The sequence below is a fragment of the Podarcis tiliguerta genome (assembly GCF_965153285.1).
Source record: "Podarcis tiliguerta genome assembly, chromosome: Z".
In the NCBI taxonomy this organism is placed as follows: Eukaryota; Metazoa; Chordata; class Lepidosauria; order Squamata; family Lacertidae; genus Podarcis; species Podarcis tiliguerta.
The window spans coordinates 13,356,420-13,382,295 of NC_139553.1; the positions used below are offsets into that span (position 1 = coordinate 13,356,420).

General features: G+C 46.4%; 2 protein-coding genes across 3 annotated transcripts in view; both read left to right on the forward strand.

Moving 5' to 3' along the window:
* Positions 1-25,876, forward strand: part of LOC310669594 (uncharacterized protein) — a 570,356-nt gene that overhangs the window by 68,652 nt on the left and 475,828 nt on the right. The gene's annotated exons all lie outside the window — the stretch shown is intronic.
* The window catches only part of LAMC3 (laminin subunit gamma 3), a 66,089-nt gene that overhangs the window by 12,536 nt on the left and 27,677 nt on the right, over positions 1-25,876 (forward strand). Inside the window, exons 1-11 of one of the 2 annotated variants that reach the window (XM_083423365.1) lie at positions 136-381; positions 1,761-1,891; positions 2,858-3,024; positions 3,345-3,533; positions 4,342-4,459; positions 6,164-6,262; positions 6,889-7,025; positions 10,929-11,042; positions 12,012-12,213; positions 13,507-13,619; positions 14,947-15,165. In XM_083423365.1, coding sequence (XP_083279491.1) covers positions 337-381; positions 1,761-1,891; positions 2,858-3,024; positions 3,345-3,533; positions 4,342-4,459; positions 6,164-6,262; positions 6,889-7,025; positions 10,929-11,042; positions 12,012-12,213; positions 13,507-13,619; positions 14,947-15,165 — 1,534 coding nt within the window. In that variant the 5' untranslated portion in view covers positions 136-336. Of the gene's footprint in view, positions 1-135; positions 382-1,760; positions 1,892-2,857; positions 3,025-3,344; positions 3,534-4,341; positions 4,460-6,163; positions 6,263-6,888; positions 7,026-10,928; positions 11,043-12,011; positions 12,214-13,506; positions 13,620-14,946; positions 15,166-25,876 lie in introns of those variants that run through there. The other variant, XM_083423364.1, reaches the window with a different exon arrangement.

Consider the following 25,876-nt stretch of genomic DNA (forward strand, 5'->3'; position numbering starts at 1 on the left):
CCGTTGGTTTCAGTTGGCCACAGCAGTTGTTTTCATCAGTGTGCCATGGCAACCTGGGTGCCTTGAACAATGCTCAGTTGCCGCGAGCAACACTGGCCTCTGTTCCTCTCCCCCCCCCATGCCCTCTCATATCTCTGTCTCCCAAAGACTTTCACAGCTGTTTGTTTCATCCCCATCCACACGCTCCCCTGGCAAATGGTACCTCTGGGGCTGGCCAGGGGGTACTGGTTGCCAGGAGCTAAGGTGACCTTGGAGTAAGCAAGCAAGCAAGCGTTTGCTGTGTGCAAGGCCTGCCTGGGAGCTGAGTGCCTGGTGCTGAAGGGGAGCCTTTCTGCCATGCAGGCCTGGCAGTGCCTGCTGCTGCCATTGCTGTCTCCCAAGGTACTGGCCTCACATTCACCTTTGGCCAGTCTCTGTTGGGCCACTAAGGCTGGGGGCATCCTTGTCCCAGGCCCCTGTGGGGCAATGTGAGGAGGCACCTCTTTTGGGTACAGGAGGGGTAGCAGCTGTCCAGGGGACCCCCAAGAAGAGGGGAGAGGAGAGGAGGCTGAGGGAACACTCCAAAGGGAAAGTGTTTGAAAAGGGGTGAGGGGTTGCTGGCTCTGCAGGTAAGGGGTGACATAACTGGGCTCCTGAGCCCCACAGGGGTGTCACAGAAAGAATGTAATTGGTCACGGGTGCTGTGGACTCAAAAAGGTTGATAACCTCTGGGGTACAGTCCATTGGGACTGGTAGGGGGGAAGGCAGGGAGACCAACAGTAGGTGGAGCCAGAGAGCCAGTGGCAAGCAAAGCCAGCCCATTCTAGTTTTGTCCCTGTCCTCCTCCCTGGTGAGTGCTGAGACTAAGCACAATGGAACTGAAATTAAAAAAAATAATTAAAAAATTGTCCAGTAGTTGGTCTTCTAAGGTGCAACTGGACAATTTTTTAATTTTTATTTTTTTATTTCGACTGCGTCAGACCAACATGGCCGCCTCCCTGAATCCAGAATGGAACTGATAGCCACTGACACCTTCTAAATGGTTTGTTCAAGAAATATAGCCCACGAAGGAATGTGGCCTTTGAACTCTAAAAACCCTCTGCCCTTCTGCTCTTGATCAATCAGATGTCCTGTACCCCTACTATTTGCTTACTTTCTCACTTACTATAATTAATTTCTTCATCCAAGGATCACAGGGAAGTTTGCAATATAAAAACACAAAAATATATAAAATAGTAACAAACAAAAACTGTTATGTACTAAGCTTGGATCCTAGAACAATAGGCAAGTAGGATCCTGGAATGCAACAACTGATTGGCCTGCAGGAAAAGACCAATCAGACTCCAGGAGGGAAGCAGAATCAGCCAATCAGACAGGACTCATTGTGTAAATAATGTATATAAAAACCTGAGGTTTGGGGGGCAATTGAATCACTGTTTTACAAGCTGTAATAAAGAACATGAAATCACTACAGGACTCAAGAGTATATTATATCAAAAACAATACCCCCATCTGCTGTTATTGTCTCCACCCTTCAAAGTCCCAGGCTCCTCCCCTTCTCTTAGAATCCGAGCCTTTGCAAAAATTCGTTTTGGTCAGTGCTTTTCCCCCTAGGAGGTACTTAAGGGTACACAGTACCGGCATGTCTTCTTCTTGTTGTTAAAAAGTGTGGCACTTACTGTAACAACTTCATGGTGAGTACCAACACCTATTTTTTATAGGAAAAAACATACATTTCGGTCCCAGTGGATTGTCAATACTGATCCTGTGTAATTCTGTAGGAGTGGGTGACCGGGACGGATTTGAAGATTTCTTTGGACCGGCTAAATACCTTTGGGGATGACATCTTCAAGGATCCCAAGGTGCTGCAGTCTTACTACTATGCCATCTCAGACTTCTCCGTAGGGGGCAGGTAAGATGGGATGGGTGGGCGGAAAGAGGAAAAGGACAATCATAAAGGGTAGTTTTTTATTGGGAAGGGGTGATTGCTCTCACCTGGGAAAAAGGAAAGTGTTGCCAACCTTAAATCATGACTTCCTGCTGTCTTACGAATCCCCGCTTCTTAAGGCTCAAGTGTAAAATCCTAACCCAAGGACCACTACCCTTTTTTGGGCATGAGGGGTCACCACATGTGGAAATCAAAGAAATTCTCCTGGGTCCCAGCAAATGGCTATTTTACAATTTCCTGGAGATAACAGGAATTGAACCTGGGACCTTCTGCATGCAAATCATGCTTTACTGCAGCTCAGACAGTGTTTCAAATGAGACCGGATAAGGATTGCTGATTAAAGAAGCAAAACATGTGTCCTTTGGGTGGAGGGAGGGATAAATAGGGGTGGGGAAATCATGGTCCCAAATGTTTCCCCATTCTACCTCCCCCGTTCCTGGTTTTCTTTCTGCCCATTTCTGCTACAGTGTTAAGAAAACACACTAGAGAAAAAGGAGGATGGGAGGGTGAGGGTGGTCTTATGAAAGCACAGCAAGGACCACACTGGCTTTATCTGTCTTGAGTCTTTCTCTCAAGCAGCTGGGATTTGTTTTCTTCTGAACAGGCCACCCTCAGAGACTCCAAGCACAGCAAGTCCTGGGATTAGGGGTCAGGGATAAGCCCTGGATAAAAGAGGTGAAGGGTGCTATGGACTTGATTTGTGTTCTATCTCTCAAACTTTGCTTAGCATATGTGTTCCCTTGAGGAGAAGAATGTATTTTCCTCATTTTCAACAAAGGCGCATTCAGGACAGACGAGGGGTCTGGAGCGCAGAGAATGTTGTTGGGTTTGTTTTTGTTTTAAATAGCCTACCCTGCTTTGGAGAAGTTCCTAACTGAAGAGGTGAATAATACTGAAAGGGTCAGTTGTCCATGTTTGGGTCTCTCCTAGGTGCAAGTGTAATGGCCATGCTAGTGAATGCATCCCAAATGAAGAGGATCAGTTGGTTTGCCTCTGCCAGCACAACACCACTGGGGTAGACTGCGAGTTGTGCCAGCCGTTTTATCAGGACCGCCCGTGGGCACGGGGCACCGCTGAGGCTGCCAACGAGTGTCTCCGTAAGTGGCATGTTGGAGTCTGGCAACTGTGGTCATTTCCAGCATAAGGAATAGCCTCAGAGCAGAAGGACCACCTATACTTCTGGGTTCCTTTCCCCCTCGGAAAATTTATTTCAGTGGGTCAACTCTTGAGTATGTTGGAGAGCACCCATTATTATTATTATTATTATTAATCTACAGTCAGTTATTATTATTATTAATCTACAATCAGGATACCGTAAGCAAAAATAAAACAGAGAAGTCTCTGCCCCCAAGGCAATAAAAGTTAAGACAATAAGTTTTGGCAAAACAATCTTGTGTTTGGGTTTTTTTGTGCCCAGCATGCAACTGTAGCGGCCGATCAGACGAGTGCTTTTATGACTGGGAGTTATATCGACGCACTGGGCACGGTGGCCACTGCCGAAATTGCCAGGACAACACGGACGGCCCGCACTGTGAGCGCTGCCGCCAGAATTTCTACCGCTGGGATACCCAGGCGGCATGCCAGCCCTGCAGCTGCAACCCAGCAGGTAGGCAGATTGGGGAGGCAGTATGAAGGGTAGGGGGGCAGGAAGGGGGAAGTGACATAAAACTCCTAGCTATCTTCTTTGACTGGTAGCACATGAATATATAGAGGGGGGGGGGAGAGAGAGAGAGAGAGAGAGAGAGTTTTTAATACAAGATTGTTCACAACAGAGACTCCACCCACATATTATTATGCCACTTTAAACAGCCATGGCTCCCCCCTCCCCCCAAGCATCCTTTGTTCAGGGAGGTGAGAGTTGTTAGGAAACCCACCATTCCCCTCACAGAGCTAAAATTCTCAGAGTGGTTTAGCAATCAACTGCTCTCCCCAGCTTCCTCCCTGGAATCTCCAGGTGGTGCTGAAAATGCCCTTGCCTGAAACCCTGGAAGAAGAAGAAGAAGAAGAAGAAGAAGAAGAAGAAGAAGAAGAAGAAGAAGAAGAGTAGTAGTAGTAGTAGTAGTAGTAGTAGTAGTTTGGATTTGATATCCCGCCTTTCACTCCCTTTAAGGAGTCTCAAAGCGGCTAACATTCTCCTTTCCCTTCCTCCTCCACAACACACTCTGTGAGTTGAGTGGGGCTGAGAGACTTCAAAGAAGTGTGACTGGCCCAAGGTCACCCAGCAGCTGCATGTGGAAGAGCGGGGACGCGAACCCGGTTCACCAGATTACGAGTCCACTGCTCTTAACCACTACACCACAGTGGAGAGCTACTGCCAGTCAATGTAGATAATCCTGAGCTATATGGAGCCAATGGTCTGACTCAGTATAAATCGGATTCCTCAGTTCCTTTGTTGACACTTTATATCTTCCCAGGTTCCTTGAATCCCCAGTGTGACAGCTCAGGGGCCTGTGAATGCAAAGCGACGGTGACAGGCTGGAAGTGTGAGCGTTGCCGAGATGGATTCCATTCCCTCAGTGAAGGCGGGTGCAGGTGAGAGGAGGAGGAATAGTATCCCCTGGAACTGTGGCAGGGGCAGGACTAGCTCTACCGTTAGGCAAAGTGAGGTGGCCACTTCAGGGGGTAGAAGCTGGGATTCCTCCTGGGCCCCAAGCCATTGTCACTCTTCAGCATACTCCTCTCCACCTGTTCCCATTCTTCTGAGCTGATGCTAGGAATGGTGAAGAAATTCAATTTTGTTTGCATTTCAGTGGGAAGGTGCACTTCTCAAATCAATACACAAAGCGAAACATGGCTACCTTTCAAAATTAACTTCTCAGAGTGTTTTGATTTGATTCTCCAACCAAAGTGCATATATTAGGAAAATATGCACATAAAAACGCATTTACTGGGGCAAAATAACATACAAAGTGCACTACATTAGAAGAAATAGCTTGCAAAAATGCATATGTTAATCTACACTGCATATAAAAGTGTGTTTATTAGGAGGAATTCACACAAGATGCTAACAAATTTCTTGACTGTTTTTACATATACTAGGGGCTGTGCCCTTGTTCACTCCTGTCACCAGCCCTCCTGCCATTCCACCCACATTGACCCCCTAGAACTGCGCCTTTCCTCTCCATGCAATTATAAATCCTCTGATGGGGATTATGTAATGACAGTCTTACATTTTTATGTACCATATTTTTCGTCCCATAGGACGCTCCGTCCCATAGGGCGCACCTAGTTTTTTGGGGGGGAAATAAAGGAACCCCCCCTTTATTTCCCCCCCAAAACCAGGTCAGGGAAACCGAACCATGTCGAGGAAAAGCGGGATGGCGCTGCGCCTCCTTGCTGTTCCCCGAGCTTGTGGGGCTGGCCGATATCTGCCCGGCGCGCGGGGTGCTCTGCTTCAGGGCGCTCTGCGCGCCGGGCGGCAGGCTGCTATCCGCAGCGTGGGGAGCCCTGCGAGGAACTCCCGCAGGGCTCCCCACGCTGCGGATGTCTGCCCGGCACGAGGGACGCTCTGCTTCAGGGCACCCTTTGCGCCGGGCTGCAGGCTGCTATCCGCAGCCTAGACAGCCCTGCGGGAACTCCTGCAGGGCTGCCTAGGCTGTGGATGTGTTCCCGAAGCGCCGGGTGCTCTGCTTTCAGCGCGCCGGGCGCTCCGGGAAGCAAGCTGCTATCCGCAGCCTAGACAGCCCTGCAGGAACTCCCGGATGTGTTCCTGAAGCCTGGAGAGTGAGAGGGGTCGGTGCACACCGACCCCTCTCGCTCTCCAAGCTTCAGTGAAAGCCTGCATTCGCCCCATAGGACACACCCAGATTTCCCCTTCATTTTTGGAAGGGGAAAAGTGTGTCCTATAGAGCGAAAAATACAGTATATAGGAAGATACAAAACCTATAATTGCTGCAGAATTGTGGATAACTGAATTTAAGATTGGGGGGGGGAGGGAGAAACCAAAACTGACACATTTGTCCATCCCTAGCGGGCAGCAACGCTTTCTTGTTGCAGGGTTGGCTGCCTTGCCTAGTTCCCTTCTTTCAACACTTCTCAGACATTGTCTGGGAAAGTCCCCTTACTGAGAGAGCAGGTAAAGAAGCAGCCAGGCCAGGCCACACACCCCAGCAGCCATGATGCATATGGATACCTTGCTCTGGTCACATCACACATGCTGGAACTGGCGCTGCTGTACTGCAGCCTTCGTTTGAGTGACACAACTTACCCGTATGTGTCATTGGCCTCCTTTTTCAGACCTTGCACTTGTGATGCAGCTGGCAGTGTAGGAACATGTGACCCTAACACAGGACACTGCAGGTGCAAAGAGAAGGTAGAAGGGTACCTGTGCAACAGGTGAGTAATCTTGATCTCCCGCCTCTCTTCCTTTCCCTCTGTTGTTCCTAGCCCTGTGCAAACATAAGACTATAACCTCCTCAGAGGAGGGATCTGTCTTTTTTATTGATGAGAATAAAAGCACCTCCAGATATTGCTGAACTACAGCTCCCATCAGCCCCAGCAATCATGGCCAATGGCTAGGGATGAGAGGAGTTTTAGTTCTGTAACATCTGGTGGGCCAAAATTTCTCTGCACCTGATTTTAAAAACAAACAAACAAACAAACAAACAAACAAACAAACAAACAAACAGGCACTGTGTCATGAGCCTGAATCTGGGGCGCAGCCAAGACTCTCAAAGAACACAAGAAGAGTCGGTCTGGATCAGATCTGCCCCATCTGGCTAGTATCCTGTTCTCACGGTGGCTAACCAGATATCCCAATGGGAAGCCCACAAGTACAACCTGAGTGTCCTCCCCACCTGTGATTCCCAGCAACTGAGGTTCAAAGGCATACTGCCTCCAACAGTGGAGGGAGAATTTAGCCGCTGTGGGTGGTAGCCCTATCTTCCATGGATAAAGATACACCGTCAATAAAAATTGGTCTGCTCCATGAAGCTGACTGACATATGCTCTTTCTTGTCCAGGTGCCAACCTGGTAGCTTTAATCTACAGCTCCACAACCCTACTGGCTGCACCAGCTGCTTCTGCTATGGCCATTCAACAGCGTGCACAGTGGCCCAGGGGTATGAGGTTCACAATATCATCTCTGACTTCAGCCAAGGTAGTTGGGGAACTTTTCTATATGGGCATATCTGCACACTACAACGTTATGTTGGGCTTATAGCACTTTTAACAGCTGCAGTTTCCTTGATATCATTCTGGGAGTTGTAGTTTAGTGAAAGTGGTAGGATTTCTGTTGAAGTTCCCTAGGCTCCATTCAACCCAACTATATCCCAGGGCTCCCAGGAGAGACAGAAAAACAGTTAAAGCAGTAGAAGTCCATAGTGTAAAGTGCACAAGGGCATCACGTGTTTATGCAAAATAGTGACAAATAAATAAATACCTGTAGAAGAAAACTAAAGGATTAAAATCTGTACAGGCAGTTTGTGTAGGGGTTGCGTTCAAAGTCAATACACATGGCAGTGGTCATGCTTAAGCCCCTTCTGAGCCCGCCCAGTTCTCAGGCCAAAAGTGGTGTATGCATTAGCACTTGCTCATCACTACTAGTTTTTACAAGTTTTTACTGAGACAGGTGTGAATGAGGGTAACACAGATTGGCAGTTTTGAAAAGGCAGTCTTTCTGTCTGTGGGTGGAGTCAGTGCGAGGCACAGGACTCTCTAGAGCAGGGATGTAGGGTTGCCATATTTCAAATATGGCAATATTTGCCAAAGTTGCTGAGCTTCTTTTAGTTTTGCCCAAAGTTGTTTAGCTCAATATCTCAAAAAAAGAAGAAATTTTTGAGCTGTTTTTAAGGAAATCCACAAAAAACCCGAGACTTCCAACATTCTGGCTATGTCTGGGAAATTCTGGACGTAGGGCAACCCTAAGGTAAGGTTGCCAGACGTCCCCGTTTCCCAGGGACAGTCCCCGGATTTACAAATCAGTCCCCTGACAAAATCCATCTATCTAATAGGAAGTTGAAAAGTGTCCCCGGATTCATTGAAAAAAATCTGGTAACCTTACCTAAGGGATAGCCAAAGTGATGCCTTGCAGGTGTTGTTGGACTATAGTTCCCATCATCCCTGGCTATTAGGCATGCTAGTTGGGGATGATGGGAGCTGGAATCCCACACAAGCCGTAGGACAAATTGGCTACCCCTGCTCTAGAGCAGGAAGAAGCAACCATTTAGCAATTGCTGCATTTTAGCAATTGAAAATCACATACCCCTGTCAGTCTTGCTATGAATCGCTCAGATATCTGCCACTGCATCCCAGTTCACTTACTAATTTCTAAAGCAGCTGCCCCACTGAGCATGCTGCTCAGCATGAGGAGCCAACCCTGAAGCAACTGTTCTATAAATCCGGCTAGGCCCCTATTGGCTCCCCAGATTGCCTAAGTGTGGCTGGACTGTTGAGCTGCAGTACCCAAATCTGGCCATTATTTGGGTGGCACTGTAGAGCATCAGAGACCAGGCAAATAGCTCACTGTACAGTGGTACCTTGGTTTACAAACATAATCCATTCCCAAGGTCCGGTTGTAAACCAAAACAGGTTGTAACCCAAGGCGTGCTTTCGCCAATGGGTTGTAATAATTGGTTGTAATAATAATAAATGGGTTGTAATCCAAAAAAAGGGACATGCACTTCCAGGTTTGACGTGGTTGTAATCCAAAACAGTTGTAATCCAAAGCAGTTGTAAGCCAAGGTAGCACTGTATGTGAAAGCCTCCCCAATGGCACAGCATCAATGGCTCAGCAACTTCAAGAAAAGGAAAAAGCAGCTGTGTAAACCCAGCACTCATAATTTATTTAATTCTGAGCTGTATTTGGCTGAGTTATAGCTTTCTGTTTGGCCAGTGGAGAGACATGTGGGCGAGTACACAGCTGGTGACCCAAAGTAAACCCAATGGAGCATATGAGGCCTTCTGTCTCCTGTTCTCCCTTTGCACAGCAGGAGTTTATTCTGCACTGGCTGAAGGCCTCTGTGTGAACCTAGCTTGGACTCTGTGTGAACCTATCAAGTAGCTCGCTCAGTCGCCATCCAGCATCCAAGATGGCGCTGAAGCAAGTTCATAGACCTCTCTCTTGTGCGTGAAAGATCACCCTCTGGTGAGCAGCCCAAGGAACGCCCATTATAGAACCTGTCAAAACCCACAGGGCCCAGTGGTCAAGGGGCTCCTGCTCCGATGGAAAACCTGTGTGAATTATTCTGTGCGTAGCTGTTAACGTAATAATCTGAACATGCTATTACTGTCTGCTGGGCCAGGCTACCCATGAGGTGAGGTGGTGCAGTTGCCTCTGGTAGCAGATCCAGCCTCCAGGGAGCACACCGCAAACCACTGCCTGCTGCCACTCATTCCTTGCTGGTCTCATTTTACTTCCCCACTGCCTTCGGGTGGGGGGAGCTATGAAGGCGGAGTCAGGAGCATTTTCTGTTGTGCCTCAAGTGGCAGAATGTCCTGGGCCGGCCCTGACAGTCTTTCTGTGTATGTGTTTTATTTAATTGTAGATGCTTATTTCTTTACTATTTGGTGGATTTTTTATTGATAGGGTTGCCAAATGTCCTCCTTTTCCAGGAAACGTTCTCTTTTTCATGGGTAGAGTCCCAGGGCAGGTTACAACAATTACAACAATATTAAAAACAGTTAAAACAAGTTACAGTCACAGAAATAAGGTGGAAATAAGATATAAGGTGGATATATATCTCAAGTGTCAAAATCTGGGGTAAAGAGGTGTGTCTTATCATTTATCATAAGTTGCATAAGCTGCCAGATGCATCTCTATGGGAAGAGAGTTCAACAGCTATGGGGCTGCCACAGACAAATTGACAATTAAGTGGTGTATAAAAAAGGTAAAGGTACCCCTGCCCGTACGGGCCAGTCGTGTCCGACTCTAGGATTGTGCGCCCATCTCACTTAAGAGGCCGGGGGCCAGCGCTGTCCAGAGACACTTCCGGGTCACGTGGCCAGCGTGACATCACTGCTCTGGCGAGCCAGCACCAGCGCAGCAAACTGAAACACCGTTTACCTTCCCGCTATAAAGCGGTACCTATTTATCAACTTGCACTTAGGTGTGCTTTCGAACTGCTAGGTGGGCAGGAGCTGGGACCGAACTACAGGAGCTCACCACGCCGCGGGGATTCGAACCGCCGACCATGCGATCGGCAAGCCCTAGGCACTGAGGTTTTACCCACAGCGCCACCACGTCCCTTAAGTGGTGTATACAGCAATCAAATAGTTAACTGATTAACAATATGTTTTTAAAAACACCCAAATAGGCATGGCATGAAATACCCATTGTATTGGAATCTGTTCCAATTATTTTTAAAATGGAAGGTGAAGCAACACATTTCGTTGTAATGCCTTTCCTTGGTTCATATAGCTTGCCTTTATACCATAAGATTTCTTAGTGTCTGGAATCCAGATGCTTTCTCCCCATGGCTATCGTGGTGCAAAGTAACAATTGGTTTGGGGTTTTTTTCATTCTTCCAGAGCTCCAGTTCCTGTTTCAACATGAATAGCTGATGAGACTCTCAGTCGCAGGGTTGTGGGTTCGAACCCCACGTTGGGTGAAAGATGCATTGCAGGAGGTTGGACTAGATGACCCTTGTGGTCCCTTCCAACTCTACAATTCTACGATTCTATGTAGTTATAGGGTGAAATTTCATCAGGCCTCCATGAGCAAGAATGGCGCAAGAAGGGAAGGATATTAATTGAGTGCCTGCTTTACACACAGAAGGTCCCAGGTTCAGCTCCCAGTGGCATCTCCACTTAGGGCTGGGAATGAAATCCTGGAGAGCCGCTTCCCGTCAGTGCAGACAATACTGAGCTAGATAGAGTAAAGGGTCTCGCTCTGTATAAGGCAGCTTCCTATGTTCAGGTTGGAAGGGCTGTAGCTCATCTGTCTTGCATGTAGAAGATCCTAGGTTCAATCTTGTAGGCAAAAGCGAGCTAAATTGCAAGGTTAATCAGACTTGCTTTGTCACTCTTTCTCTCTCTTTGCTTGTGTTTTGTTGTTTTTTACCAGGACTCGATGGCTGGAAAGCAGCAAATCCAAGTGGGCAGGAGGTCCCCCTCCGCTGGACTAGAGGAGAGATCTTCCTGGAGCAAGAGGAGGAAGAAGCTGATTTTATAGCGCCAGGTATAGTATCTGCAAAGCAGGAAGGAATGAAAATTCCTTCTCCCAATGCTGCTAGTTCCTTCCATTGCAGTTTATCATAATGACCCCAGGTCCAAATGGCCCTCTGGAAGGAATTTGCCCTTGGGGCCTGTTCCAAAAGCACATAACAAGCTGGTCACTCGATGCTCACTGTTCTGCAAGAGTAGCTTGTGGTGCCAGTATCCTTCCAGCTTGAGGTCATCACTTTGACTATGTCAGGGACCAGGAGTCAGATTCCTCATCAATGGGTGATGGAGGCAAAGGTGCAGAACCCAAAGTGTTCAATCTACGCTTTAATGGAAGCCTATCTAATTTACGCTTCACAGAACAATACCATCAAGGCTATCCTTTGAAATTCACACTTTGCCAAATTTTCTGATGCAGGTTCTGCAGCCAAAAGACATGTGTGTTACGGGGGAAAGTGTACCTAAGAATGCATATTTTTCTGAAAAACAACATCGAAAAAGGCATTCCCTTATGGAAAATTGCTTGCAAATCATGTATTTATTGGGCAAAAACGTGTATAGCGTTGACAGATGCTGACAATTTTTCGCAATGTTTTTAAATAATAATAATAAATCACAAACAGCTGGTGGAAGAGTGGCAAACTGAACTTAAAATTGGAAAACTGAAAAACTGATAGAAACCGAAATAGAGATATTTGTTCATCCAGCCCCAGTATAGTGTATTGGTTAGAACGTCAGCCTAGGATCTCTGAGTCGAGGTTTCAAATCCCCTCTTGGCCATTAAGCTGTCAGGGAGATAGTTGCCAGTTGCTATCTCTCAGCCTAACCTACCCCACGGGGTTATTGTGGAGGATGAAATGGGAAGAGACAAGAACCACGTACACCACCTTGAGCTGCTTGGAGGAAAAGATGGGATATAAATGCAATGTGATAAATAAACTATCTAACTTTTGCCTTTCCTCTGAATTTCCCTCTCAATCCTTAGAGAAGTTCCTGGGTGACCAGCGCCTTAGTTACGGGCAGACCCTCTCCGTGTTCTTCCGCATAGCAAGCACCACACCTGACTTCCATTCTTTCCCCATTGGGCTGGTTTTGGAGGGGGATGGCATCTCAGTGTCAGCCAGTTATGCCGATACAGAAGACAGCAGAAATGGCACACACTGTGAAGAGCACATGATAGCGTTCAGGTATCTTTTTCTCTACCATTCTTCCTCACCTGTTCCTATCACAAGCCAAGGTGTTTTGATCTAACAGCCTTTTAAAAATTCTCAAGGATGCAAACAGTAAACAATGGCATTGTGGTGATCAAAAGAAAAGTAAAGAGAGGGTCAAGAGAGAATCAAGGTCACCCAATTTAAAAAGTTTTATTTTGTTCATGTGAATATATATGTGTGATATTTGTTGTGATATGTAACTAGGGTAGCCAAGCTGGTTTCCTCCAGATTTTTATGAACTGCAGCTCTCATCACTCCCAGCCAGCATGGCCAATGGTCAGGAATCATGGGAGTTGTAGTCCTAAACATCTGGGAGGCACCACATTGCTCATGGTGGTGCTTACTAGATTTAAAAATGTTATATTTTTATATACATATATTGTTCCATGCCACCCCGATCTCTTAGTGGTGCAAGGGGTTCCAGATGCTTACCCAAAGTGTATTTCCTTTGTAAATTAGGCATAGCAAAGACTGCAGTGTCTTTATGATATATGGTTTATTTACACATATATACAAACTGAGCCTACAGTGTACAGAGCATTCACATCACAAGATTCTTTGCTCCTCTCTTAGGAGCAGCAGGCTTAGGTCTACAAACAGGAACCAGCCATGGTGCCTCTCCCTTTGTTACAGCCAACCCACCAAGAGTTTTGGCAGGCCACCCTTTCCTCCGCTTTTCAAACCTCTTGCAAAGTGCTTACATCTTCTAAGCTGAAATCCTAAACCTGAAATCCTGAAATCCTGAACCTGTTCTGAGCTGCTAGCAACAGCTGTATTTGCAGCGGAGGAGTGAAATGCTAGCATGTTCTTCCCCTCCTCATTTTTATCATCACAGCAACCCAGGCTGTGACTGGCAACAAGTCACCCTGCAGCTGAGGAGAGTGTTGAAGCCTGGTCTCTCAGGTCCTAATGTAGCACTCTTAACTAAATAGTAATATTAATAAGTTATTGTTAGGTGCTCCTATAACAAGCTCATTTTTTGTTTGAGCTTTGAGGAGCATTTAAATACAACCAACACAGGGCAGGGCAGTGCACTTTATTGCTTTTCAGTTAACTCTAGTCAATTTTTAGTTGGCATCAGAGAGATTTGATTTGCGATCCATTAAAACTTTGGCCACTAAATGGTCAAGTACTCAGGTCTGACAAGGGAGCAAACAGAAGTCGGATAAGTGTCATTTCACTGGGGGTGATAAGGCCATTGTTAAAGCTCTCATTCTGCTTCCCCATGGGCCCTTTTGTGTGCTTCCAATCCTGTATTACTCAAAGGCTTCACGAGGCTGAGGAAGAAATGCAACCAGCTCTGTCAGCTTTCCAGTTCCAGCGCCTGCTCTCCAACCTGACAGCGCTTCGGATCCAGGCCAAAAGCAGTTATGGACCAGGTAAGTCATTTGAAAACCTGCTATGTGTAGTTGGTCCCTGGTGTAGGCAGTCATGTAAAATGTGCAATTCCTCAAGACCTCTGGTTTTAAGTGAGCTTGAATTTGAATAAGAGCATAAGAAGAGCCTGGCTTGTTCCAGACCAGAGACCCATTTAGTCCAGTATCCTTATAATTGCCAACCAGGCATCCATTATGGGAAGTCTGTGAAAGCAGAACCTTTCTCTCCCCTCTTGTGATTCCCAGAAACTGGTATTCAGAGGCATACTGCCTCCCAAAATGGAGGTAGAACATAGCCATTGTGGATAGTTTGTCTAATCTGGTACGCCACTCCTGGCATAGGACCTTAAGGTCCACAAATAACAACACTTTGGAGGTCCCAAGCCGCAAGGTGGTTAGATTGGTCTCAACTAGGGCCAGGGCCTTTTCAGTACTGGCCCCGAATTGGTGGAACGCTCTGTCACAAGAAACTAGGGCCCTGCGGGGCCTGACATCTTTCTGCAGGGCCTGCAAGACGGAGCTGTTCTGCCTGGCCTTTGGTTTGGACTCAGTCTGACCCTTATGTTTCCCTCCCCTCATGGTTTTGATCTATGGGCTATTATTAAAATGAGGCTGCTTTTTAAATTGTATTTTAACCTGTATTTTAAATTGGTCCCCCTCCATTATGTTTTTATTGTGATTTTACTGGTGTTAGCTGCCCTGAGCCCGGCTCTGGCCTGGGAGGGCAGGGTATTAATAATAATGATGATGATGATGATGATGATGATGATGATCCTGTTTTAAAGCCATTCAACATATAGGTTGGTGGCTTCTACTGCATCTTGGATGCATGGAGAGGGGAAGGAAAAATAAGAGTATTGGAAGGCTGAGAACCTAAGAAAAGCCCTGCTGGATCAGACAAATGGTCCATTTAGTCCAGCATCCTATTCTCACACTTAGCCAACCAGATGCCCTATGGGAAGCCCAAAAGCAGGACCTGAATGTAACAGTAACTCACCCCATTCATGGTTACCAGCAACTAGCATTCAGAGACAGACTACCTTCAACACTGGAAGGAGAACATAGGGAAGGGGCTGTAGCTCACTGATAAATATCTGCTTTGCATGCAGAAGGTTGCAGGTTCAGTCCCTGGCATCTCCATGTAGGGCTAGGAGAGATCGCTTGCCTTGACCCTGGAGAGCTGCTGCCAGTCAGCATAAGCAAGAATGGGCTAGATGGACCAAAGGATCTGACGGTGTAAAGGAGCTGCCTGTGTTGCTAGCACAGCCACCATGACTAGGTGTGCAACTGAGTCTTTTCCACCCTCTGGGTCTCCCTTCTTTCCCCTCAGGTAGGATTCTCCTGAAGGAAGTCCAGCTTACGTCAGCTCACCCAGGCCTCTCTCAGCCTGCGCTGTGGGTCGAAGAATGTATATGCCCGCAAGGATACATTGGCCAGTTCTGTGAGTCTTGCGCTCCTGGCTTCAAGAGGGAGGTGCCATTCGGTGGCCCCTTGGTCAGTTGTGTTCCCTGCTCTTGCAACCAACATGGCAGCTGTGATCCTGACACAGGTCAGTCCTCTCTGTCTCTTTCTGTCTCTGCCATCCTGTTTGGTATAGTGGTTAGAATGTCAGACAAGGACCTGGGAGACCAGGGTTCAAATCCCCACTCAACCATGAAGCTCGCTAGGTGTGATTTTGGGTTGGTCACAGTCTCTCAGCCTAAACTATCTCACAAGGTTGTGGTGGGGATTAAATGAGAAGTGGGGAGAACCATGTGCACCAACTCAAGCTCTTTGGAGAAAAAGGTGTGATAGAAATGCAATGAATAAATAAATAAGAATCAATAATTTCTCACATTTGTATTAATTAGTTCAGTTTATGAATCGTTTCTGATAAAATATCCCAAAAGCAATTGAAGAGTAAATGAATTTTCACGATGACTTCTTTTTATTGCAAACTGATGTGGAAATGTGGTGAGCTGAACTTAAGAATGGAAAAATTAGAAAAAATTGCAGATTCACCTACCCCTAGTCCCCATACTGCAGGAATATCATTTAAAAGTACCCTATTTTTCGCCCCATAGGGCGCACCGGCCCATAGGGCGCACCTAGTATTTTGGGGGGGGAAATAAAGAAAGACAATTTTATTTTTCCCCCAGGTGCGGGGCTGGGGCGGGGGAAGCCCAAGGTTCCCCCGACCCCATCCTCCAGAACAGGCTGCTCTCCACAAGCCGTAGGAGCCCTCCCACGGCTTGCGGAGAGCTACCCGAAGCCCGGGAGCGACTACTCAGCGCGCCCAGGCTTTGAGATAGAAGCAGCTCTGCACAAGCCGTGGGAGGGCTCCCGCGGCTTGCGCAGAGCTACCCGAAGCCTGGGCGCGACTACTCACCACGCCCAGGCTTTGGGATAGAAGCAGCTCTGTGCAAGCCATGGGAGGACTCCCGCGGCATGCGCAGAGCTACCCGAAGCCCAGGCGTGACTGCTCAGCGCGCCCAGGCTTCGGGATGCAGGCAGCTCTCCGCAAGCCACGGGAGCCTGGTGGGAACTCTCGCGGGCTCCCAAGGCTTGCGGATAGCTTCCTGAAGCCTGCATTCACCCCATAGGACACCCACACATTTCCCCTTCATTTTTGGAGGGGAAAAAGTGTGTCCTATAGGGCGAAAAATATGGTACTCCCAGGATTTCTCCAGTACAGTCATACCCCGGGTTGAATGTGCTTCAAGTTGAGCGTGTTCGGGTTGTGCTGCGCGGCAACCCGGAAGTAACGGAGCGCGTTACTTCCAGGTTCCATCGCTCATGCATGCGCAGGCACTCAAAATGACATCACGTGCATGTGCGGAAGCGGTGAAACGTGCCTTGCACACGCGTAGACTCGCCGTCGCACCATTGCATCTTATGCTCCATTCAGGATGCGAACGGGGCTCCGGAACGGATCCCGTTCGCATCCTGAGGTACAGCTGTACAAAGTTAACATGGACAGTAACATTCAGACTGAAAGGAAAATATCACTGGACATGTCCACACAGTGACCAAGTTAACCCAATCCAGGTATGGCTGTTGTGTGTGATTCTACAAACCACACACACATGTGCTTAGAGGCTGCCAGCATCTGGCTCATGCTCTGTTACTGCAACATATGGGCTGCTTCATGGGACATGACTGAGATGCACAAAGGCTTGTATTGCTCCTTTTTATTAAAAAAAAAAAAGGAAAATTCTTAACAAGTTCCTTTGTTTTACCAAATGGAAACAGCACAACGCTTTGCTGTCTTCTCCCACCCCCGCCTTTTTTTTACTGAGGAATTCCACTGCGTCTGGTCTCCTCCTTTCTGGTTCCACGCAATCCTTGGATGCAATTCCAGGGCTTTGATCTTGCAGCTCTAATTTCCTTCAATCAAGCTGTGCGTCTGTCAGATAGGCTCTTGCCAGTCATTTGATTTCTTCCAGCCCTGCCACATCCACCCTCTTCTTCCTTGCCCCCATTTGCCCGGCTCTGTTTGCAACTCCGTTTCCCAGAGCAAACTCCAAGCCAGCCAACACAGCCTTGTTCCCATCTTGTGTTGCTTGCTATACTGGTTAGATGGAAATTGTGAACTGAGCGTGTTCAGTGGGAGTAGAACACGAGTGAATGGTGGGTGGTGGTGTAAATGAAATGGATTATCTTGGTAGAGAACATAGGTGACTGAACCCCTGAATAGAAGCTCCTAGACATGTTGGGAAATCCTGCTGCAAAACAGGAGCGGAAATTGCCACAAAGTTCATCAAAGTTCAGAAATTAAAACCAAGCAAGCAAATATGAGCACTGTTGTTTCCATAAATGCTACAAAAATAATTATGTGATTGTATGCATTGCTTTTAACATTTCCTTCCACTAAAATCAAGTAAAATATTTATTGTTACGGTCAGCAACTAGCATCAAGGAAACAAAATAGAAATCACATAAGACACATTATCCAAATGCGTTATCATGTAAATCAATCACATAACTAATCTTGTTTGTTTCAGTTGTAGTGGCTAGTGAAGTGAATGAAATAGGCTCTAGTGGAACTTGAACTGTGGGGAAATGGAAACAGCACTGATTTCAGTGAATGGTGGATGGGATGGAAACTGCTACCTCCTTACATCCCTAAGAGGACTTCATGCTGCAACATTTTCTTGCAGCTCCTGCTACTATAAATGATAGCTACTGCTGATCCAAAAACTTTACTGTTTTTGTGGCAGTTCCCCTACAGTATTTGCCATCACTTGGAACCTTTTCTTATGGCTTACCAAATTTCAAAAATTAATAATGGCAATTGTGTTTACAGTTGTGACATATCACTCCTAACCACATGCAAAAGTGTGTTGCTCTACACTCTTTTCTTCAAATTCTCTTTTGATTTCGTATTGGAAACAGCTTCTCTGTCTACCTGGAGCGATCTCTAAGAAAGGGCATTTTGAATCTACAGACACGGCCCTTCATAATCAGAGGTTCTCTGGCTATGCTCTATGTGAAGTTTAAGACCTTTTCAAGTCACCTGCATCCCATTTTGAAGCTTGCATTTATTTCTTTATGCTGTCTCCACTTTTTATGGGCTAAAACTGCTGATGGTTAACAGAAAACCAAGCAGCATGGAAATGATGAGCCGGTGTGATTTATTGGTGGTTGAAACTATTTAAGAAGGCTTACTAGCAACAGGCATCCTTTGTCCAGTTTCAGGAAGCTGTTTTCTTGTGTAATGCCCATTCATGTCAATGGAGCTTATTCAACAGAAATACGTGATGGTTTATGTGCAGATAAAACAGGGGTGAGAAATCTAGGACCTGGGGCCCAAATGCAGCCCTCCAAACCTTTTTGTTTGGGCTAGGGCTGAGTGATACTAGACCCTCCAAGTGTCCCTATTTTCCAGGGATGTCCCTGATTTTGAGAAGCCATCCCTGTTTCTGATTTGATCCCAGAATATCCCACTTTTCCTTAGGATGTCTCTATTTTCATTGAAGAAATGTTGGAGGTGATGGAGTTATCTGAGTTATTTAATTTTAATTATGTTGGAAGCTGCCCAGAGTGGCTGGGGCAAGCCAGTAAGATGTGGGGGGGGGGGGGTATAAATAGTAAAATCATCATTATGGAATGGGAAGTCCTTATTTTCATCGGATAAATGTTGGAGGGTATGTGATACATTGTCCAAAACTGGTTTGACATGGCACAAACTATGATGTGTGCATGTCCCAGGGTTGCCAAATCCAGAAACAAAAGTTGTTGAGCTTTTTTTTTTAAAGGAAATTCACCAAAATCTAAACTTTCTGACATGGGTTGCAGTACATCAGGGTTTCAAAAAGATTCGTCTCTACCCTGATTCAAACAGCAGTGTTCTGTTTGCTCTGCAGGGGGCAGAGAAGCACAAGAGCATGTATCAAAGAAAGCAGCCTACCAAGGACCTTTCCTCAGTAACTTACGTAGACACCATGAGTTTCTTGTTTAAAGTGCCAGCACCAGGCTAGGAGGTAGTTGAAGGAGACCTCATGATACTTGAACTTTGCTGGGACTGTCACAAGAGCAGGAAGCCTTTTCTGCCTTGCCTCCCGAAAGCCCCCCATGCTTTTGAGCCCTCAGCCAGGGCTAACTTGGCAGCCACTAGTAATCTCGTAGAAAAATAAGCTGGGGTTATTTAATTCTGAGTTTTAAAAATAAATATAAACCTTGCCCTGTCGTTTAAGCCCCTTTCTCCCCTTTCCCCTTCTGTGTAGGGTTGCCATATTTCAAGAAGTGAAAATCTAGACACAAAAGCCGACTTAGCTTGCTGTACATCCAGATTTCCCCTGACATTTCAGCGATTTCCTGTATGTGCAGGAAAATCTGGAAGTACGACAACCCTATGCTGGTGTGTCTGTGTCTCCATTTGGGAACATTATTGTATCTTATTTTTTGATATCTATGCTGCTAATTACTTCTACAGCTTTTATCTTAGAGAAAATGTGATAATCTAAAAAGCACCTGTGCTGTAAAATAGCAGTTGTAACAATATGTTAAAGGTCAGTATGATTTTGTAGGTTTTAGACCCATAAGTAGTAAGTTGAGTAAGCACTTGCCTAGCGTTGGGGGAAAAAGAAGGGCTTTAGGACCCTGCCAGAGCCCGGAGCTTCCTTCCTAGAGCCAGAGCAGTGCCGGCAATTTTGAAGCGGCACAAAATTGGGAAGGTCCATAACTGGAGAAGAGATATATTTGGGGGCTCCAAATATTGGCTTCAGAAGATTACCAAAGTCCATCCATTTTATCTGTCTTTGGGAGAGTGTTGCAAGGGCTCTGGAATAGGAGTAAACCTTATGTGATCACAACTTTGTTCAGGTGTTTTTGGGTGGGTGGAGAATAAATATTTATTTTCCCACACACCTCCTGACGCCAAAGTTATACTGGGACACTTGCAAGAGAAGGAAGCCCTTTCTGCCTCACCTCTCAAAAGCCCCCCATGTTGCTGAGGCTTTCTTGGCAGCTGCTGCTAATACAAGAAAAAGAATAAACTGGGATTATTTATTTCTGAGTTTAAAATAATTGAAATAAACATAGCCTTGTTGTTTAAGCCTCTTTTCTCCCTTCTCCCCTTCTGTGTGTGCTGGTGTGTCTGAATCTCTCTCCTGTCTGTTAGGGAACATTCTGCCACCTTAGATTTGATAATTTATGCTACTAGTTACTTCTACAACTTTGATTTTAGGGAAGGGTGCTAATTTTGAAATTATCTGTACTGTAAAATAACCGGCATAACAATAGCTTATAGGTAAATTTTTGACCCCTAAGTAGTAGGAGTTGCAAAATACATCACCCCATTTGTCTCTACATAGTTCCATCCTTATTTCAGACATGGTCTTATATATTGGTATATCGTGACATATCACAATGTTGAAAACCAGACATCGCCCAGCCCTCATCGCAGCTGTTTTTCTTTTTGACCTATGTTTATGTGTGATGTTCATTTTAGTCTGTCAATCTCCTTGGCTATTCAGATAGCAGAATCTCATATATGATATAATATGTTGCATGTAAGACCTGCTTTTGTTGTAAGGTATGTTTCTCCAGAGGTACGTAATGCTGTTTCGAGACCATTATTCCTATTCTCGTGTTTTTTTTTACATAGTACTATGCTATCTCATCCAAAAATACTTGCGAAGATCCACTTGATGGCGCCAAATATTGGCCACGCAGAGGATGCCATTTTAAGAGTGATTACAAAGTGCATCCATTTTGTGTGGCTTTTGGAAGGGCGGCGCTAGAGCCCTGGCACCGCCTTCCCAAAGCCGGAAATCTAGTACTTGATTGCCCATCTTTGGGAAAGAGATAAGGGCTCTAGGACCCTGCCAGAGCTTTCCAGAGCCAGACATCACCCAGCCCTAGTTGCAGCACTTTTCCTTTCTGACCTATGTTTATGTAGGATGCTTATTTTAGTCTGTTAATCTCTATGCATTTTCAAGTAGCGGAATGTCATATATGCCATAATACATTGCATGCAGGACCTGCTTTGGTTGTAGGGTATATTCCTCCTGAGGTACTTAAAAGTGTTTCTAGTCCATTATTCCTGTTCTCCTTTTTACATAGTTCTATGCTATTTTAGTCATTCAGAAATCTGATGTGCTGCAGAATTGGCAAGCTCCACTTGGGGGCGCCAAAAAGCTGCTGTCATTGTAGGAAAGATTACAAAGTGCATCAGTGTTGTGTGGCCTTGGGAGGGTGGCACTAGGGCTCTGGAGGCAGCCCTGGCAATGCCTTCCTGAAGCGGGACGTCTAGTAAGTGCTTGCCCACACAAAAGTGAGAAGATCCATTTGGGGGCGCTTATACTAGCCTCCCAGAGGTCTCCATTTTAGGGAAGATTACAAAGTGCATCCATTTTGTGTGGCTGTTGGAGGGCGGCATAAAGCCCTGGCACCGCCTTCCAAAAGCCAGAAGTTTAGTAAGTGCTTGCCCAGTTTTAGGAACCAGGGAAGGGCTCTAGGAATATGCCAGAGCCTGGTTTTCCTGCGCAGGCTGTCACACCACGATGGCACAATATTGTACCTGCAGTTTTTATGCACAGGGCACCCAGCCTAGATGGCACAAAATATGAGGCTCTTGCAAGAGCACAAAGCTCTTTCTGCCTCCCTTGCCAAAAGCCTGGCAGGTTCCTGTGGCTCACATGGCAGCCTCCACTGTTGTGATAGAAAAATAAACGGGAGTTATTTAATTGTGAGTTTAAACCTCTTTCCTCCCTTTGCCTCCCCCCCATCTGTGTCTATCTCATCTCTGTTAGGGAACATTCTCTCATCTTATCTTTGACATCTGTACTGCTGATTTCTTCTCTTCCACAGATTTTATTTAGAGAAAAGGTGCTGATTTAAGAAATATTGGTAATATGAAATCACAGTTATAATAATTTCTTAAGTGAAAGTAAGACCCCTAACTAATATGAGTTGCCGGCACGTAACTCTGTTCGTTCTACATATCTCCATTCATATTTCAGATACGGACATGGTGCTGTATCGGTATATATATCGTGATGACATATCACAATGTTGAAAAACAAGACATCGCTCAGCCCTCCTTGCAAAATTCAGAAGATCCTCTTGGGGGCGCCAAATTGGCCGCCATTTTAGGAAAGATTAAGAAGTGGTTCCATTTTGTGTGGCTGTTGGAAGAGGGCGGCGCTTGAGGTGCTTCCAAGGGCCTGGCACCGCCATATTGAAGCCGGAAGCCTATTAAGGGCTTGCCCACACAAAGGTGGGAAGATGCAAACTTGAGAATATCCACTTGGGGCGGCAAAGCTTCCCGTAGACTGCAGCCATTTTAGGAAAGATTACAAAGTGCATCCATTTTGTGTGGCTGTTGGAATGTGATGCTAGGGCTCTTGGAGGCGGCTGCAGCCCTGGCACTGCCTTCCTGAAGCTGGAAGTCTAGTAACTGCTCGCCCAGTTTTGGGGAGTAGGGAAGGGCTCTAGGGTCTGCCAGAGCCCTCCAGTTTTCTTCCCAGAGCCAAATCGGAGCCTGCAGTTTTTAAGCAAGAGTCACCCTGCCTAGGTGGCACAAAATTTGGGGCTGTTGCATGAGCAGGAAGCCTTTTCTGCCTCCCCTCCCCAAAGCCTGGCATGTTACTGTGGTTCACTTGGCAGCCTCCACTACTCTGGTAGAAAAATAAACAAGTTATTTAATGCTGAGTTTAAAACAATAAAAATAATTCTTGTCCTATTTAAGCCTCTTTCTCCCTGTTGCCCCCCCCCCATCTGTGTCTTCCTCATCTCTGTTAGGGAGATTTCTCTCACCTTACCTTTGACATCTACGCTGATAATTTTTTCTACAGCTTTTATTTTAGAGAGAATGTATAATTTTAGAAATTTTTGTTAATATAAAATCACAGTTGTAACAATTTCTTAAGCGTAAGTTAAAATGAATAAGTTTTAGACCCCTAACTAATATGAGTTGCCGGCACGTAACCCTGTTCATCTCTACATATCTCCGTTCATATTTCAGACACAGACATGGTGCTGTATCGGTATATATTGCGATGACATATCACAATGTTGAAAAGCAAGATATCGCTCAGCCCTCCTTGCAAAATTGAGAAGATGCTCTTGGGGGCGCCAAATACTGGCCTCCCATTGGCCGCCATTTTAGGAAAGATTACAAAGTGCATCCATTTTGTGTGGCTGTTGGAAGAGGGCGGCGCTAAGGCTGGGATGCTTCCAAAGGCCTGGCACTGCCATACTGAAGCCGAAAGCCTAGTAAGGGCTTGCCCACACAAAGGTGAGAAGATGCATTCTTGAGAAGATCCACTTGGGGGCGCCAAATCCTAGCTTCCCACAGGCAGCAGCTGTATTAGGAAAGATTACAAGGTGCATCCATTTTGTGTGGCTGTTGGAGGGCGGTGCTAGGGGTGCTTCCAAGGGCCTGGCACCGCCATATTGAAGCCGGAAGCCTATTAAGGGCTTGCCCACACAAAGGTGAGAAGATGCATTCTTGAGAAGATCCACTTGGGGGCACCAAATCCTAGCTTCCCACAGGCAGCAGCCATATTAGGAAAGATTACAAGGTGCATCCATTTTGTGTGGCTTTTGGGAGGGCGGTGCTAGGGGTGCTTCCAAAGGCCTGGCACCACCATACTGAAGCCAGAAGCCTATTAAGGGCTTGCCCACACAAAGGTGAGAAGTTGCATTCTTGAGAATGGCTTCCCATAGACCGCAGCCATTTTAGGAAAGATTACAAAGTGCATCCATTTTGTGTGGCTGTTGGAGGGCGGTGCTAGAGCCCTGGCACCGCCTCCCGAAAGGGGAAAGTCCAGTAAGTGCTTGCCTAGCTGTGGGAAGGAGGGAAGGGCTCTAGGGTGCTGCCAGAGCCCTGGAGTTCCCTTCCAAGAGCCAGAGCAGTATGGGCAGTTTTTCTGCACAGGGTGGCCAGCTGAGGTGGCACAAAATCTTAAGGATCCTTTTTATCTGCCCTTGGAAGGGCAACACAAGGACTCTGGGAAACTGCCAGAGCCTGAATAGAACCTTCCCACAGCTGAGTAAAACAAATGCGATTGCAGCTTTGCTGTAGTGCAGCGCTTTCCAAACTGTGTGTCGCAATGCGTAAGTGTGTCCTGCCACCCGAACACTCGCCCCCCTTTTTCCTGGGGGGTGGAAAGGGATTCATTTAACCTGCAGTTTGCTAGGAAAACTGAATTACTGTGTCTCGAAATGATGTATGCCTAAAAGTGAGTCCCAGGCATGAAAACTTTGGAAAGCTCTACTTGTGTGTGTGTGTTTTTGTGTGTGTACGTGTGTGCACGTGCACTATTTATTTACTTCCCTAAACGGGGGTTATTTCAAAAAATAAACCTTGCTCTGTTTTTTAAGCCTCATTCCTCCTTTGTCCCCTTCCTCCTGTGTGTCTCCCTTATGTCTGTTGGGAAATGTTCTCCCACTTTAACTCTGATATCTAGGCTACTAATTGCCTGCACAGGTTTGATTGTAGAGAAAAGGAGCAAATTTTAAAATTATCTGCGCTATAAAATAACGGTTGTAACAATATGTTAAAGGTAAGTACGAGTTTATAAAATTTAGACCCCCTAGGTAATAGCCGTTCCCAGAATATCATCCCGTTCGTTTGCTTCCACATAGTTTCATCCTTATTTTAGACATTGTGTTACATCCGTATATTGCGATGTTTAGCTGGTGACATATCACGATGTTGAAATTGCCCAGCCTTCATTGCAATATTAAGAAGTTCCACTTGGGGCTGCCAAATATTGGGCTGCCAGAGGCTGCCATTTTAGGAAAGATTACAAAGTGCATCCATTTTGTGTGGCTGTTGGAAGAGGGCGGCGCTAAGGCTGGGATGGTTCCAAAGGCCTGGCACCGCCATATTGAAGCCAAAAGCCTAGTAAGGGCTTGCCCACACAAAGGTGAGAAGATGCATTCTTGAGAAGATCCAGTTGGGGGCGCCAAATCCTAGCTTCCCACAGGCAGCAGCCGTATTAGGAAAGATTATAAGGTGCATCCATTTTGTGTGGCTGTTGGAGGGCGGTGCTAGGGGTGCTTCCAAGGGCCTGGCACCGCCATATTGAAGCCGGAAGCCTATTAAGGGCTTGCCCACACAAAGGTGTGGAGATGCATTCTTGAGAAGATCCACTTGGGGGCGCCAAATCCTAGCTTCCCACAGGCAGCAGCCATATTAGGAAAGATTACAAGGTGCATCCATTTTGTGTGGCTTTTGGGAGGGCGGTGCTAGGGGTGCTTCCAAAGGCCTGGCACCACCATACTGAAGCCAGAAACCTGTTAAGGGCTTGCCCACACAAAAGTGAGAAGATGCATTCTTGAGAAGATCCACTTGGGGGCGCCAAATACTACCCTAGCTTCCCACAGGCCGCAGCCATTTTAGGAAAGATTACAAAGTGCATCCATTTTGTGTGGCTTTTGGGAGGGCGGTGCTAGAGCCCTGGCACCACCTTCCAAAAGCCTGAAGTCTGGTAAGTGCTTGCCCAGGGTTGGGAAAGAGAGAAGGGCTCTGGGACCCTGCCAGAGCCTGGTTTTCCTGTGCAGGTTGCCATGCCAAGGTGGTACAAAATTGGAAAAATCCATAATTGAGACAATCCAATTGGAGGGGGCAGCACATTTTGGCTTTGAAAGAAGTTAGTCATCCCCCTCCATGTTCCTGACGCTTGCTTTTCTAGTAGAAGAATAAACTAGGATTATTTATTGCTAATTTAAAATTAATATTAAAAAACCTTCCTTTGTTGTTGAAGCCTGTTTCCTCTCCTCTCCCCTTCTGTGCATGCTGGTGTGTCTTTTATTTTAGACCAAAGGTG